This window comes from Ranitomeya variabilis, chromosome 3, assembly GCF_051348905.1.
Source record: "Ranitomeya variabilis isolate aRanVar5 chromosome 3, aRanVar5.hap1, whole genome shotgun sequence".
NCBI lineage: Eukaryota > Metazoa > Chordata > Amphibia > Anura > Dendrobatidae > Ranitomeya > Ranitomeya variabilis.
In genome coordinates, this window is record NC_135234.1 from 76,310,191 (window position 1) to 76,327,282 (window position 17,092).

At 42.6% G+C, this 17,092-nt stretch overlaps 1 protein-coding gene across 4 annotated transcripts in view; it reads right to left on the reverse strand.

The window, feature by feature from the left end:
• CTPS2 (CTP synthase 2) overlaps positions 1-17,092 on the reverse strand; it is a 187,962-nt gene that overhangs the window by 159,886 nt on the left and 10,984 nt on the right. For all 4 annotated transcript variants that reach the window (XM_077294206.1, XM_077294205.1, XM_077294203.1 and 1 more), the window contains 2 exons: positions 15,428-15,598; positions 4,548-4,648 (listed from right to left, as the gene is read on the reverse strand). In XM_077294206.1, coding sequence (XP_077150321.1) covers positions 4,548-4,648; positions 15,428-15,598 — 272 coding nt within the window. The remainder of the gene's footprint in view (positions 1-4,547; positions 4,649-15,427; positions 15,599-17,092) is intronic.

Here is a 17,092-nt window from a genome sequence, read left to right on the forward strand (position 1 = left end):
ATGTTGGGGCCCCACCTTAGCAACTGTACAGTATATACTCTTTGGCGCCATCGCTCTCATTCTTTAAGTCCCCCTTGTTCACATCTGGCAGCTGTTAATTTGCCTCCAACACTTTTCCTTTCATTTTTTCCCCATTATGTAGATAGGGGCAAAATTGTTTGGGGAATTGGAAAGCGCGGGGTTAAAATTTCACCTCACAACATAGCTTTGACGCTCTCAGGGTCCAGACGTGTGACTGTGCAAAATTTTGTGCCTGTAGCTGCGACGCCTCCAACACTTTTCCTTTCACTTTTTCCCCATTATGTAGATAGGGGCCAAATTGTTTGGTGAATTGGAACGCGCGGGGTTAAAATTTCGCCTCACAACATAGCCTATGACGCTCTCGGGGTCCAGACGTGTGAGTGTGCAAAATTTTGTGGTTGTAGCTGCGACGGTGCAGATGCCAATCCCGGACATACACACATACACACATACACACACACATATACACATTCAGCTTTATATATTAGATAGATATATATATATATATATATACATACATACACTAGATGGTGGCCCGAATCTAACGCATCGGGTATTCTAGAATATGCATGTCCACGTAGTATATTGCCCAGCCACGTAGTATATTGCCCAGCCACGTAGTATATTGCCCAGCCACGTAGTATATTGCTCAGCTACGTAGTATATTGCCCAGCCATATAGTATAATTTCCCAGTCACGTAGTATATTGCCCAGCCATATAGTATATTGCCCAGTGACGTAGTATATTGCCCAGCCATATAGTATATTGCCGAGCCACGTAGTATATTGCTCAGCTACGTAGTATATTGCCCAGCCACGTAGTATATTTCCCAGTCACGTAGTATATTGCCCAGCCATATAGTATATTGCCCAGTGACGTAGTATATTGCCCAGCCATATAGTATATTGCCCAGCCACGTAGTATATTGCTCAGCTACGTAGTATATTGCCCAGCCACGTAGTATATTGCCCAGTCACGTAGTATATTGCTCAGCTACGTAGTATATTGCCCAGCCACGTAGTATATTGCACAGCCACGTAGTACATTGCCCAGTGACGTAGTATATTGCCCAGTCACGTAGTATATTGCCCAGCCACGTAGTATATTGCCCAGTCACGTAGTATATTGCCCAGTCACGTAGTATATTGCCCAGCCACGTAGTATATTGCCCAGTCACGTAGTATATTGCCCAGCCACGTAGTATATTGCCCAGCCACGTAGTATATTGCACAGCGACGGAGTATACAGCACAGAGCCACGTAGTGTACAGACTTAAAATAAAAAATAAACATATACTCACCTTCCGAAGGCCCGCTGAAGTCCTGTCCCTGTGTGCGGTGCACGTGGCAGATTCCGGTCCCAGGGTTGGTATGAGCGCAGGACCTGTGATGACGTCGCGGTCACATGGTCAGGTCCTTCTCGCAGACCACCGGAACATGCTGCTTGCATGGAGCGGTCACCGGAGCGTCGCGAGGAGCGGGTATAGGCGGCGGATGGTGAGTATAGCAGGTTTTTTTTTTTATTATTATTATTTTTAACATGACATATTTTTACTATTGATGCTGCATAGGGAGCATCAATAGTAAATAGTTGGGGACACACACGGTTAATAGCAGCGGTAACGGAGAGCGTTACACCGCGGCCCGTTACCGCTGCCATTAACCCTGTGTGAGCGGTGACTGCGGGGAGTATGGAGCTGGCGCCGGGCACTGACAGCAGGGGAGTAGGAAAAGGACTAATCGGACTGTGCCCGGCACTGATTGGTCGCGGCAGCCATGACAGGCAGCTGCCGAGACCAATCAGCGACGCAGGATTTCCGTTACGGAAGTTGAGGACAGAAAGACGGAAGTACCCCTTAGACAATGATAGATAGATAGATAGATAGATAGATAGATATGGGATAGATAGATAGATAGATAGATAGATAGATAGATAGATAGATAGATAGATAGATAGATAGATAGATAGATAGATAGATATACTGTATATATATATAGGGATGTGGTCACTTTGCACGTTTTAATTTACGTTTTTACTTTAAAATGTAAAGTGCTAAGGAATATGTTGGCGCTATAGAAATAAAACTATTATTATTATTCATATTGTCTCCACTAACTCTTTTTACCAAAATGTAAGTTTCAGTTTGTTTTGTTGTAAACAAAACAACGGATGGAATGGATGAAGACGTTTATAGTATTATTACATTTATTTTTATTTTTCAGGAAATATTTATCAGTAGATAGAAATAAACTATTATTATTCATTGCCGAACACCTTTTTTTTTTTCATTTTAAATACTGTATTTAACTAAAACTTGGCATGATAATGATTTGCATGCAAGGCGGTGAATACTGATCCATATTACATTTCGGTGATCTACGACTAGCCACTTCACTTTTAAAGAGCTTTATTAAGATATATGGAGTTAGGCAACGAGGATATATACAAATAGATATGTGACCCATTATTAAGACAACAGTGCCGTCTAGTGGTTAGTGTGGGCACATCATGCAGAATGGCAACATTTGCCTCTTGCTATATCAGAATAAAGTTGACATAACAATATGTTTGAGAAAAAGGAGATCAATGTCAAAATCAAGAAGATTATAGCTTTATACAAACTTAGACATCATAACAGTTAGAGATTTATGATTGGCGCTTGAAAGTCCCTGCAGCTCTGCACTACAGAACCATGGGCATTGTGTGCTACCAAAGGGTGATTCTCTATAGCACAATGTTACTAAGAAAACATCTGTGATATAGCGTCCAATGGTGCAAGAAACAAGGTGCTTTCTGTCAAATATATGGGCAGCACAGTGGCTCAGTGGTTAGCACAGTGGCTCAGTGGTTAGCACTGCAGCCTTGCAGTGCTGTGGTCCTTGGGTTCGGGGAGTTTGTATGTTCTCCCTGTGTTTGTGTGGGTTCCCTCCAGGTTCTCCGGTTTCCTCCCACACTGCAAAGACATACTGATAGGGAATCTAGATTGGGAGCCCTAATGGGGACAGCGATGACGCCTGCAAAGTGCTGCAGAATATAATAGCGCTATATAATATTAGTGAGTAAACTAAATAAAATCTATAAAAAGCTGGAGGTTTAGAGAGGCACAGTGAAGCCCCCCAAGTTTCCGCGCCACATTACAGCTCTATAAGTTGTACAAAGCTGTCATACAATCAATTCTTTTATTGAGTGGAAAATATATTTTTATAATTGTTACAAAAAAACAAGCAGAATTAAAAAATCCTGGCAAAATTAGAGACAAAAATAGCACATATATAGGATAACGTTGCACGTGGGTTTTCTGTCCTCAAATAAGGCCATATGTTCACAATGGTAGATCACACAGGGGGAGGCAGAGGCAGAAAAAACAATAGGTGCAACAAGTGGGAGCCCTAAACTAGACATATCCTGTCCTAGAAGCAAAAAAGCATCATCAGATTTGTGCTGCGCAAACCACGGGCAGCATGATTCAGACACTGGCCATGTGTCTATGTGATTGCAGCCAGGTATATTGTACTCTGTAACTCCGGGGACTATAGGGAGAGACATGACTAGTCCGATGGCATTCTCCCCGCCCTGCTCCAAGTGACTGACAGGTGTCTCCCATGCATGTTCATAGATGTGCAATCATACCTGGCTGTGGTTGGGACAATATGAATCTAATGACAAGCTCCCTTTAATACGGGTCCTCCATATCAAATGTACCCTTAAGGTCCCATAAACTTCTATGGATACCCTATTATAGCTGCATACAACTTGGGGTCCCTATACAGACATGTGCATGAAATCTCCTGCTGTGGTCAGGAAATCAGTCTGCACTCGCCCCTGGGACCAAGGCCGAACATTAATATATCCATTGTCTCTTTTGTATGTTGTTAGCATTTATAACTAGTGTCCTAGATTCAGATTGATTCCCTGCCCCTAATTTTTCATGTGCTAAGGCTGTAGGCTCCCGGTGGAATGTAGAATCCAACACATACAACCATGAGCCAATAATCCAGCTACAACCATAATTTTATCCTCTTAGTACATTGCAGTCATCATATTACATTGCACCGTGTACTTACAATTGCTCATTGTTCCTTTCTACCCAGCTAATTCTTCTCTATTCTCTGTTCTATGTAGAAACAGGAAGTCTCTTTTCCCTGCAGGAGTCATTCCCCTCTTCACCTCCTGACCCAGCTGATTCCTTCTCCCTGCTGCCAGGGACTTTTGCAGTGACGTCTCATACAGGGAAAATGACCTCCTGTTTCTATATAGAGCTTAGAAGGATTCAGGTAGCAAGCTTTTAATCACGTGATGTTGTAAATCTAATGCAAAAGAGAAGCATTATCTGGGTAGAAAGGAAAAAGAGCACTTGTAAGTACACAGTGCTGTATAATATGATGATTGCAATATATTAAGAGGATAAAAACTATGATGGGAGGAGGAGGAGGAGGAGTGCTTGTGTAATGGGCAATAAAATATAATGAGTAGTAAGTTTAGTGTCAGGAAAGGGTGATAGAGATTATATGCTATGTGCTCTTACCTCGATGACACATATCTGAGGCTCCTGATGGTCCTTGTCCACGGGAACCTTTGCCTGATTCATCACCCATTCCTGAATGGCATCAGTAATATGCGGGACCACTAAAAACAGAGAAGACGTACATTAATGATCACATAATAATAAAGGTGTTGCCCACTACAAGACTTTATTAACTCAATAGAGATCAAGAGAATTCTTGAATTAGGATATGTTCACACATACAAAATTTTCACTGTGGATATTCCGCCCCAGAAAATCCATCCGTAAGGCCGGTGCCCAGGATCCGGAAGTAGCAGCATTTTTTATGTAGCGTATTTTCGCTGCGTCCAAAACACTGCGTTCTATTGACTGCAGGTATATCGGGTTCATGTGGTCACTGAATCGTGCGGATTTACCGCATCCAATACATTTTATTGTGCTATTTTTGTTGTAGACACTAGCATCTCCGCAACAGAAATTGACGTGCTGCGGCTCATAAACTTGTGGGTGATCCGCAGGTGCACATATAAGTATAGTGTACGCGGGATTTCTAGAAATCCCATCCACTATATGTTGCGACATCTGACCGCTGCGGGTTTAACGCTGCAGATATACGCAGCATCAAAACCGCAGCAATTCCTGCCCGCGTGCACGCACCCTTACTGATCTGTGAATGATGAAAACATGGAAACAAAATGTTCAAAACATCTTGATTTATTCAGTATGGAGTATGAGCGCCAAGAGCAGAAATCTCCGCACTTACACGTCTTGGCTGCTGTCTTTGAGATCACTACTGGTTGTCAGCGTATTCCGAGAAAAATACGCCAATGAAAGTCTATGGGGGGCGAGAAAAGTATGGATTACACACGGATCATGCGTGTGACTTGCGAGAAATACGCACCGGTGTTCTATAGAAAAGCCGGCAATTCAGCGCGGTGTACAGTAAAATCACACTGACAGAATAGAATAGGTAGAATACATGTCTACACATAGTATAGGTATAAATATAAATAAATATAAATATATACAGTATATATATATATATATATATATATATATATATATATATATATATATATATATATATATATATATATATATATATATATATAATTGACACAAACACATATATATATCTATTTCATACAGAGCTAGATAGAATAAAAGCCGGTAATTCAATTGTCGGCTTTTGCTAACTCCTTACCGAACCCGACATGATATGAGACATGGTTTACATACAGTAAACAATTTCATATCCGTTATTTTTTTACATATCCCTCACTAATAATGTTAGCAGAGTGTGTGTGCAAAATTTGGGAGCTCTAGGTGTTAAAATAAAGGGTTAAATCACTGATATATATATATATATATATATATATATATATATATATATATATATATATATATATATATATATATATATATATATATATATATATATATATACACAGTACAGACCAAAAGTTTGGACACACCTTCTCATTTAAAGATTTTTCTGTATTTTCATGACTATGAAAATTGTAAATTCACACTGAAGGCATTAGTGATGAGCGAATATACTCATTACTCGAGATTTCTCGAGCATGCTCGGGTGTCCTCCAAGTATTTTTTTAGTGCTCGGAGTTTTAGTTTTTCCCTAGCAACCAGGCAACCACCACATGTACTTATGCTGGCTAACAGATGTAAATCATTCAGCTGCAGCAAGAAAAAGTAAAACTCCGAGCACTAAAAAAATACTTGGAGGACCCCCGAGCATGCTTGAGAAATCTCGAATAACGAGTATATTCGCTCATCACTAGAAGGCATCAAAACTATGAATTAACACATGTGGAATTATATACTTAACAAAAAAGTGTGAAACAACTGAAAATATGTCTTATATTCTAGGTTCTTCAAAGTAGCCACCTTTTGCTTTGATGACTGCTTTGCACACTCTTGGCATTCTCTTGATGAGCTTCAAGAGGTAGTCACCGGGAATAGTTTTCCAACAATCTTGAAGGTGTTCCCAGAGATGCTTAGCACTTGTTGATCCTTTTGCCTTGACTCTGCGGTCCAGCTCACCCCAAACCATCTCAATTAGGTTCAGGTCTGGTGACTGTGGAGGCAAGGTCATCTGGTGTAGCAACCCATCACTCTCCTTCTTGGTCAAACAGCCCTTACACAGCCTGGAGGTGTGTTTGGGGTCATTGTCCTGTTGAAAAATAAATGATGGTCCAACTAAACGCAAACCGTATGGAATAGCATGCCGCTGCAAGATGCTGTGGTGGCCATGCTGGTTCAGTATGCCTTCAATTTTGAATAAGACCCCAACAGTGTCACCAGCAAAGCACCCACACACCATCACACCTCCTCCTCCATGCTTCACGGTGGGAACCAGGCATGTAGAGTCCATCTGTTCAACTTTTCTGCGTCGCACAAAGACACGGTGGTTGGAACCAAAGATCTCAAATTTGGACTCATCAGGGGCGTGGCTATGTAGTCCAAGAGAGAGGATGCACCTCAGGAGAGCTCCGGTCATCCTGCATTAAATCCTGCCATAAATCCCCTGACTTACCAGCTGCACCGGCTAGGAAGGTGCCCTCACGACCTCAGGAGACCGGCGACCCCTGTGACCGGCACATTTGGAGCTCAGAGACACCGGGAGGTGAAGTGATCTGAGCGGGCGGCAAGATTCCTGTGCTGCGGCGGCCATCTTGGGGCGCGTGTCCCAGCGTTTGGGACGCGGCGCCGGCGGTTACCGGGGCCGGCGATATCCCCCCTGAAGGAGACGGACGCCGGAGCTGAGACGGGAGCGCTGTGGAACGCAGAGACACAGGTGCTGGGTCTGGGGCAGCGAGCGGCGCCTGGGAGGACGGCAGCCATTACTACAGCGCGCTCTCCAGCAGTAAGGAGAGTGGCGCTATACAGCATATCCGCGGTATAACCCAGGAGGTGAATATACTGCTGAAATAATAAAGGGGCAGTGCGGTGTGTGCCCTGGAAGATTGGGCCCTGCACCCCCCCTTATCTGACAAGCTCCTGTATGTGCCATAAACTCTGGAGGGATTAACCCCTCCCTCCCTGCTGTGCTGCCTGTGGAGGCTGTGAGCTGCTCTAGGGCATAGTGCCTGGGTGAATCCTGAGCTGCTGCTTCTGTGAATACCTGATAAGAGAATTATCTGGCTGGTGATCTTCTTAGGATCTAGCCCTGAATTTAACTTTGCCGGATCGGCTATTGGAGAATAGACCAGATATAACTATAACTGTGTGATCCTTCTGAAGGGTCCTTCTGCTAACCGCCATGCAACATTCTAAAGGAGCGGGGGCTGCTGAGAAATTAAGGAAATATACCAGAGAGGACCCTTCTGATAATGTGCGCACTCTCAGAAATAATCCCACGCAGAACCAGCGCAAAAGTCGTCCTTCTGACAGTAATGAGGGAGAGCAGGGCGAACTTACTCTAAAACAAGCGTCTGAGCAACTGATGCAGGCCATATCCCTCACCAGATCCTCTCTTATTGAGAAAATAGAGGACGTACACACCGAAGTGGGTCGTTTGCGAAATGATATGCAAGCTATGAGAGGACGCATCTCAGAGGTTGAAACCAGAGTGTCTCAGATAGAAGACACCATCACCCCTATGGAAACTAAATTGTCAAAAGCCGCTGAGTCCGTGAATGCCTGGAAACAGAAAGCAGACGACCTGGAAAACAGGCTGCGCCGAAATAACATTCGAATTATTGGCCTGCCGGAGCGCTCGGAGGGTCAACAGCCTGAGCAATTCCTAGAAGATTGGTTGAAAACCTCCCTGGGAGATGGATTCTCCTCAACATTTTCTGTGGAGAGGGCTCATAGAGTACCGACGAGGCCTCTCCCCCCCGGCGCTCCGCCCTGGCCCTTCTTGGCGCGTCTTCTCAACTGCAGGGACAGAGATGCGATACTCCGCCTGGCGAGGCAGAAGGGCCCTATTAAATTCAATAATGCTACTATATCTATTTTCCCGGATTTCTCCATGGAACTCCAGAAGCAGCGAGTTCGATTCGTGGAAGTTAAGAGGCGGCTCAGGGATAAAAACATCATTTATTCCATGCTTTACCCGGCTCGACTCCGTGTTGTCCATGAAGGCTCTTCCCTGTTTTTTACAGATCCGGCGGAGGTAACCGAATGGTTACGAACATATAAGGTGTCTCAGGTGCCGGACTCCTGAACAAACATTTTTTCTCATCCAATGGCAACACAAAATGGAGCTCTCCGTACAAGGTGTTGAGCTTACCAACAATACCGAACGCTGATTCCAGTGAGGGTATCCCCTATTTCAATTGACTGTAGGAGTGTAGGCTTATACTCCTCTACTGTTCAAGTTATATTTTGTTTGGGTTTTTACACCAGTTTTGACTGTTTGATATGTTTGGTGGTCGCCATTGATAATTCTGTGTTCTGCGTGATGTTCCTGATCTCTACACGAGATATGATGTATAATATTCCTTTTCTCAAGTGTAGCTATGGGGTCTGAGATTGTGTGTATGACTTGGAATGTACGGGGTATTAAGACCCCCCGTAAAAAAATCAAGGTATTTTCACAAATTAAGCGGTATCATCCCCATGTTGTAGCACTTGTGGAGACACATCTGACAAGGGACACAGTTAAATGTACACAAAAGCCGTGGGTGCAGTGGTCCCTCCATGCATTTCATACCAGCTATTCAAGAGGGGTCTCTTTGCTAATTCATAGAAGTGTTAGATGGGAGGCCAGGGAGGCAAGACGAGATCCCGAGGGTCGTTTTGTTTTTATACACGCCTTTATTAACACGCGGGAATATGTGATACTGTGCATCTATAACCCACCCCCAGCTAATACATCGGTCCTCCGCATGGCAATGGGATTCTCCCTAAATTATCCCGATGCTAGTGTTATTTGTATGGGAGATTTTAACTTGGTCATGGATAGTTCCTTGGATAGACTGAGACTGGATGACGGGATGTCTGGAGGCCCTACTATTCAATCTTCCTCTCAATTGGCACTGTTTATGGGTGGCAGTGGATGGCTGGACCTATGGAGAATACGTCACCCTGGGGTAAGGGATTACACTTGTCATTCGTCAACTAGACGGTCTCTATCCCGCATTGATTATATATTTGGGTCTAGTGACCTGGCATTACAGGTGGATAGTATGGAGCATGGCAATAGGGGGATATCGGACCACAGTCCAGTTATTCTTAAACTTAAATATGGTCAGTTAAATAATACTATACCCTGGAAGTTGAATCCCTTCTGGCTGAAACTAATAGATTCTAGTGATAGAACGGTGGATCAGCTGAACTGTTTTATCCTTACCCACCCAGACCCCTCAAACCTTAGTCTGTTTTGGGATACCCTAAAAGCATATCTAAGGGGATGTCTGTCTTCCACAATTTCCTATATTAAAAGAAAAACGGCAGGGGAGGACGACGAGATGGAGCGACTGTTGAAAGAATCCGAAACCGCCTATGTGGCTAACCAAACTAGTGGCAACAGGGTGGCATGGCTCACCTCCCAAAGGTTATATACCCAACATATAGACACAAAATCAAAGCGTAAGTTGTTTTTTACCCGTCAATCCTATTTCGAATTGGGGAATCAGGCCAGTAAACTATTGGCTTTTCTAGTACGCCAGCACAACACGTCTAATGCAGTGTTACAGATCCGGGCACATGATGGTTCATTGGTATCCTCTACCGAGGAGATCCTGCAGTGTTTTCACGATTACTATAAATCTTTATACAAATCTAGTAGTGATGTTGGTGTTCCTGAATGTGTAGACTATTTATCGGACATATCGTTTCCCTCATTAAGTCCAGCTCAGCAAGCCTTTATGGAGGCTGAGTTTACTCTGGAGGAGGTGGAGCAGGCTATAATGGATATGGCCTCCGGGAAGGCCCCTGGACCCGATGGGTTTCCTATTGAGCTGTATAAGAAATATCGAGGTCAACTGGCACCACTTTTATTGAAGGTACTTAGGAGTGTATGGGAGGGAGAGACTATGCCCGAAACATTTTACGACGCAAACATTATTGTACTCAAAAAGGAGGGGAGGGATCCCCTGGAGTGTGGATCGTATCGCCCCATATCACTAGTAAACGTAGATTACAAAATTTTTACTAAAATATTGGCCACTAGACTAAACACGCTCATATTGGACCTTATACACCCAGATCAAACTGGCTTTATGCCTGGAAAAAGTACTTCTATCAATATCAGACGAGTCCAATCGGTGATTCAGTACAGCTCTCTAGAGCCGGATAATAGTTGGGCGCTGGCATCGCTGGATACGGCTAAAGCGTTCGACTCTCTCGAGTGGCCTTTCCTCTCCGCGTGTCTGCAGAAATATGGTTTTGGAGAGAAATTTATTAGGGGGGTAGATACGTTGTATAAAAATCCTAAGGCGCGTGTAATTGTAAATAACTCCACTTCTGATTCTTTTACCTTGCACAGGGGAACCCGTCAGGGATGCCCTCTGTCCCCTGCTCTCTTCGCCCTTGCGATAGAGGCTTTAGCAATACGCATAAGATCTTCCAAAGACATCAAGGGAATAAATATTGCAGATCGTGTGGATACCATTGGCCTCTATGCTGATGATATGATAATATTTATGGATAAAATAGAAGAGACTCTACCACAAGTGACAGCAATCATAGATAAATTTAGTACATTTTCCGGCCTATATATAAACTGGGACAAGTCTGCCCTGATGCCTTTATCTCATACTTCGGTTCCCTGTCTCGGGGCTCTCACATCGCTACCTGTGGTTTCCAACTTCAAATATTTAGGTATTCACATGACTCAATATAGTCGGTTGGACCTACAACAAAACATTTACCCACTGTTAGATTTGGTAAAATCTAAATTTACAACCTGGAGTAGACTCCCCCTTTCTGTCGCAGGCCGCATTAATTTAATTAAAATGATACTGCTTCCCAAACTCAATTACTGCTTTCAACATGGTGCTGTACCAGTACCCAAGTCATTTTTCGCAAAATTAAACTCCTTAATCACATCCTTTATATGGGGGAAGACCAGGCCCAAACTTAAATTATCTATTTTACAGAGACCAAAAAAGGGGGGTGGGGCGGCTTTGCCAGACCTCTATCTGTACTACCTTGCTGGGCAGGCTAAGGCGATAAGTAAGTGGATGCCTAATAGCTCCTTACCTAATTCCGAAAGTCACTTAATACATTCTGCCCGGATTGATTGCCCATTGGGATTTTTGGAGATGGAGAAATCTGGTGCTTGTCGTATGTTGCCTATGCTCCGACTAGCGAGATTGGTATGGAGACAAATAAAAAGAATTATTAAATTTGTGGATATCATAGCTGAAATGCCACTGTGGAACAATGGTTATATACCTGAATTACTAAATCACCCATCCACTGATTTCTGGATCTCCTATGGTGTTGTTTCGGTGAGCGATGTACACAACCATGGGGTTTTTGTAACCTTTGAACAATTACAAAATAATTACAACGTCCCTAGATCTCAATTCTTCCGGTATTTACAACTAAGATCAGCTTTCCAGTCGCACATACAAAATGTAGGTACGGGTCGGGCGATCTCCTCTTTACCTTTGATAGGTATCCTCAAATCACAGGGTCCTCAAGGACTCATTTCCTCTCTATATACATATTTACTATCCATGGGAGATGGGTCGGTCATCAATTCTGTCAGAGGGAAATGGGAGGAACTCCTTCCCGATGTATTGGGAGAGGAGTGGGAAGATATTCTTGAATCTTCAACTAAAGTTTCCCCTTCAATCAATAATAGGATGACCCAGTTATATATCATATATCAGGCTTATTTGACCCCGATGCGACTCTTTAAAATGGGCCGCTTACAGTCGTCAGATTGCATACGATGTCAGATGTCTGATGCAGATTTTATCCATATGATTTGGAGGTGCCCTGTAGTTCTCTATTACTGGAGAGAGGTAACGACATTATTAACATCTGTATTGTCGATCCCTGTCCCGCTCGAACCATTGACCTGCTTGTTCGGGGTGTGGGATACGGAGACCTGGGATCATTATACTGGGATCTTTCTCCGGGAGGTGCTCTTTTTGGCAAGGAAGGTATTGGCGTTAAGATGGATGGGTGGCTCCCCCCCGACCCTTAGAGTTTGGATTGATCTAGTGAATTCGATTATTCCATATGAAAAAACAATGTATCAAAATAGAGGTTGTCCAGGTAAATTTGAAAAGATATGGGGCAGATAGAATTCCTCTTATTGTACTCTATAGTCTGCACTGACTTTTTACATAGAAGGGAGGGCCTGTGGTTTTCGGGGACATCGCTAATAGAGCAGGATTCAAATCTGTTTTTCTTTCGGCGACTAACTGTTAATGGTTAAAGTTGTTAAAGTTGTATAATAGGTTTTTTCTTATAAGGAACTACTGATTTACCATGTACATTCCATCACCTTTGTAACTTTTAATATGATGATGTTTTGCAACTATTTGTACTTTACGGTATAATTAATGACGATAATTGCAAATGTGTGTAATGTTTGTTTATTCTGAACTAATAAACGAATTTAAAAAAAATTTGGACTCATCAGACCAAAGCACAGATTTCCACTGGTCTAATGTCTATTCCTTGTGTTCTTCAGCCCAAACAAGTCTCTTCTGCTTGTTGCATGTCCATAGCAGTGGTTTCCTAGCAGTTATTTTACCATGAAGGCCTGCTGCACAAAGTCTCCTCTTAACAGTTGTTGTAGAGATGTGTCTGCTGCTAGAACTTTGTGTGGCATTGACCTGGTCTCTAATCTGAGCTGCTGTTAACCTGCGATTTCTGAGGCTGGTGACTCGGATAAACTTATTGTCAGAAGCAGAGGCGACTCTTGGTCTTCCTTTCCTGGGGCGGTCCTCATGTGAGCCAGTTTCTTTGTAGCGCTTGATGGTTTTTGCCACTGCACTTGGGGACACTTTCAAAGTTTTCCCAATTTTTCGGACTGACTGAACTTAATTTCTTAAAGTAATGATGGCCACTTGTTTTTCTTAACTTAGCTGCTTTCTTCTTGCCATAATACAAATTCTAACAGTCTATTCAGTAGGACTATCAGTTGTGTATCCACCAGACTTGTGCTCAACACAACTGATGGTTCCAACCCCATTTATAAGGCAATAAATCCCACTTATTAAACCTGACAGGGCACATCTGTGAAGTGAAAACCATTTCCGGTGACTACCTCTTGAAGCTCATCAAGAGAATGCCAAGAGTGTGCAAAGCAGTCATCAAAGCAAAAGGTGGCTACTTTGAAGAACCTAGAATATAAGACATATTTTCAGTTTCACACTTTTTTGTTAAGTATATAATTATATAATTCCACATGTGTTAATTCATAGTTTTGATGCCTTCAGTGTGAATGTACAATTCTCACAGTCATGAAAATACGGAAAAATCTTTAAATCAGAAGGTGTGTCCAAACTTTTGGTCTGTACTGTGTATATATATATATATATATATATATATATATATATATATATATATATATATATATATATATAGACTGTATATAAGTTTTCACGAATATTTGTGCCCATGGATCCATTATATGTCCATTTTGCAAGCCGGCAAGAAAATCTCACCATAGGGATGACACAAGGTTTACATGCGCAAAATACGCAGCCACACCTTGCCAATGGATGACGCACGGATCACTGTTCAGGGAACATTTCTGCATATGTATTTTTATACGTTAGGTCTGACCCCGGCCTAAGCCTGAAGGTCTTCAAGCAAAGAAGGATGCAATATTAGCAAGGACTGGATGGGCGGCAATGTAATGAAAGTCACAAAGGGAAACAGAATTTATAGATTAAATACATTAAGCCCAGAAGGACTGAAAATAGAGATAGGCTTGTACTGTTTTAGAAGTAGTAGGTGAACATCAATAGGGACATACGGTGACTGATTCTTATTGATGCGCCATTTTTAACTGATATTTTATTAGTATAATATTAAATTGTGCTAGCAAAATCTTACATTGGGGTCTGTGCATTGTGCTTCTCATGTTCTTGCTCTGATATAGCCTGTATAACCCAACGATGATAGTGAAGGACATGGAAAATGGAGCATCTGAGCAGGGCGAATGCTTGCGGAGGTTGTGAATGTGACGACCATCCTTTTTAAAGCCCAGGCTGCTTCTGCAGGCATGTTAGTGAGGCAAGCGAGCGCTGCTCTGCATAGTAACACCGATTTGGGACCGAAAAATTAAAGGGGCTAAACACCCATTTGGGACATATGATCTTCAACACACAGTGTCCTCTGCACTGGCTCCAAGATAAAGTTGTCTTTATATCAGTATATCATTTTTTATCATCTCGGGTAATTCACATGTGTTGGGTATAAGTAAACCAGAAACTCTTGGAAACATCCTAACATCTCATTCTATACCACATCCACTGGTTGGTTAATAACATCCTTCATTCTCCACCTTTATCTAAGGTGACTGCATTTGCCTGAAGGAAAACATTCAGGACCCTAAAACCCCCCAGTAATGTCCAGGGGTAGGAATCAGAAGCTGGACAACCACAAAAGACAACAGTATCTGTGCGGAGTCATAACATCTTTCTCCAACTCTAATCAAGGGACATGAAGACCTGACCCATAGATTCCTAGCAGGACATGGAGCTGGTAATTGCACCAAAGCTGGCCACCTACGTACATGGCGGTCACTGCAGTCATCTACAGTGATCAAAACCGGAGGAAACCCACACAAACATGGGGAGAACATACAAACTCCTTGCAGATGTTGTCCTTCATGGGATTTGAACCCAGAGCTGCAAAGCAACAGTGCTAACCACTGAGCCACCGTGCTGCCCAACGTATGGATGTAATCAATATGAAGGTGCCTGTACATATCACAGCACCGCCCGCTGGATACGCCCGCTCACCTTGCACGGTTTTCCCCAGGTAGTCTCCGCGCCGCTCCTTGGTAATCACATGCTGATAAATCTTTCCTGTAGTGATGTTGTTGTCTTTATACAGACTGATATCCAGGAATCTCTCATAATTTCCCAAATCCAAGTCTACCTCCCCTCCATCATCCAACACAAACACTTCACCTGCAGATAAATAATAATAAATCAGATAAAAGTCAAGAAACAATCAAAGAACATAAAGCAATTAGGAATGACACAGGCCATGTGATACGCTATTTTTTTTATATGCAACAGATTGTCACAGCTATTTCATCTGCCAAACCAATTAAAGTTGTCAGATCCAAAAGCCCATTTTATATAAACTAATAGGAATTTCTGAGTTAATAGACTGGGGACCCCTGTTTAGGATCCTCATCATTTGACCAAATTTGAGAGCACTACAAAAAATCTCTCTTTAACCTGCGTTATACACACAACCAGTGGATTTGAATGGGCACTTTGTAATGCTTAAAGGGGTATTCCCATCTCCAAGGTCCTATCTCAATATGTATTAGGTGTAATAATAATAATATTAGCAAATACCTCCAATTAGAAATGTAGTATAGTTTTTCTGATTCGCTTTGTCTCTTTCCTCATGTGCAGGCATTGCAGGACCTTAGGTATCCATGGTTACCACCACTGATATAGTGATAATATTGGGCCTTGCATCGATTTAATTTCTCTAGCTGCTCCAATGAAAGTGATCCTTTGTTGTTCCACAGGGATACTACATCTGTGGTTACTCTGATAGAGGGGTATATTATTAAAAATATTTTTGTGATTTTCAAGCATACCCTAAGGTTCTAATTGCACCTCAGGGCATACTGTATATACCCTAAGGGTCCGAGTTTTGTTTACTCATAAATATAAAAATTGTCATTTGTATTTTTTCTATACTTCATCTCTTGTAAGGCTATATGTTTCCCCACCTGCATTAGCAACAGGGCCTATTAAGGATAAATTGGGATAGCCGTCGCAGAGTGGGGGCGCCAAAAAAACATATATTTTAGGGTGCCAACCCCCACAGTCAGGTAGGGGTCATATAGGGATGACTCAGGGACTATTAGGTATTTCTTTTAGTATCAGTCTATGTATTGTTTATCATTTGGTGTTCTTCTGAACACGGTTTTTGTCTTCACACTGGGTGGTGATTTTTAATGCGTAATTAATAAATATATTGCTTTTAAAGGGATTATATGTTTAGCACATGAATGGTTTTCCCATAGTCCTATGACACTCTTTGACTTTAAATGTAGAAATACCCCATATGTGGCTGTACAGTACTGCTTAGCAGTGAATGTTGCTGAGAGAAAATTGCAAACTGCCATTGTTGTGACCAGTATGTTGTAGTGACCAGTACACTGTAGTGACAGTACGTTGCAGTGACCAGTACACTGTTGTGACCAGTACGTTGTAGTGACCAGTACACTGTAGTGACAGTACGTTGCAGTGACCAGTACACTGTAGTGACAGTACGTTGCAGTGACCAGTACACTGTAGTGACAGTACGTTGTAGTGACCAGTACACTGTAGTGACAGTACGTTGCAGTGACCAGTACACTGTAGTGACAGTACGTTGCAGTGACCAGTACACTGTAGTGACAGTACGTTGCAGTGACCAGTACACTGTAGTGACAG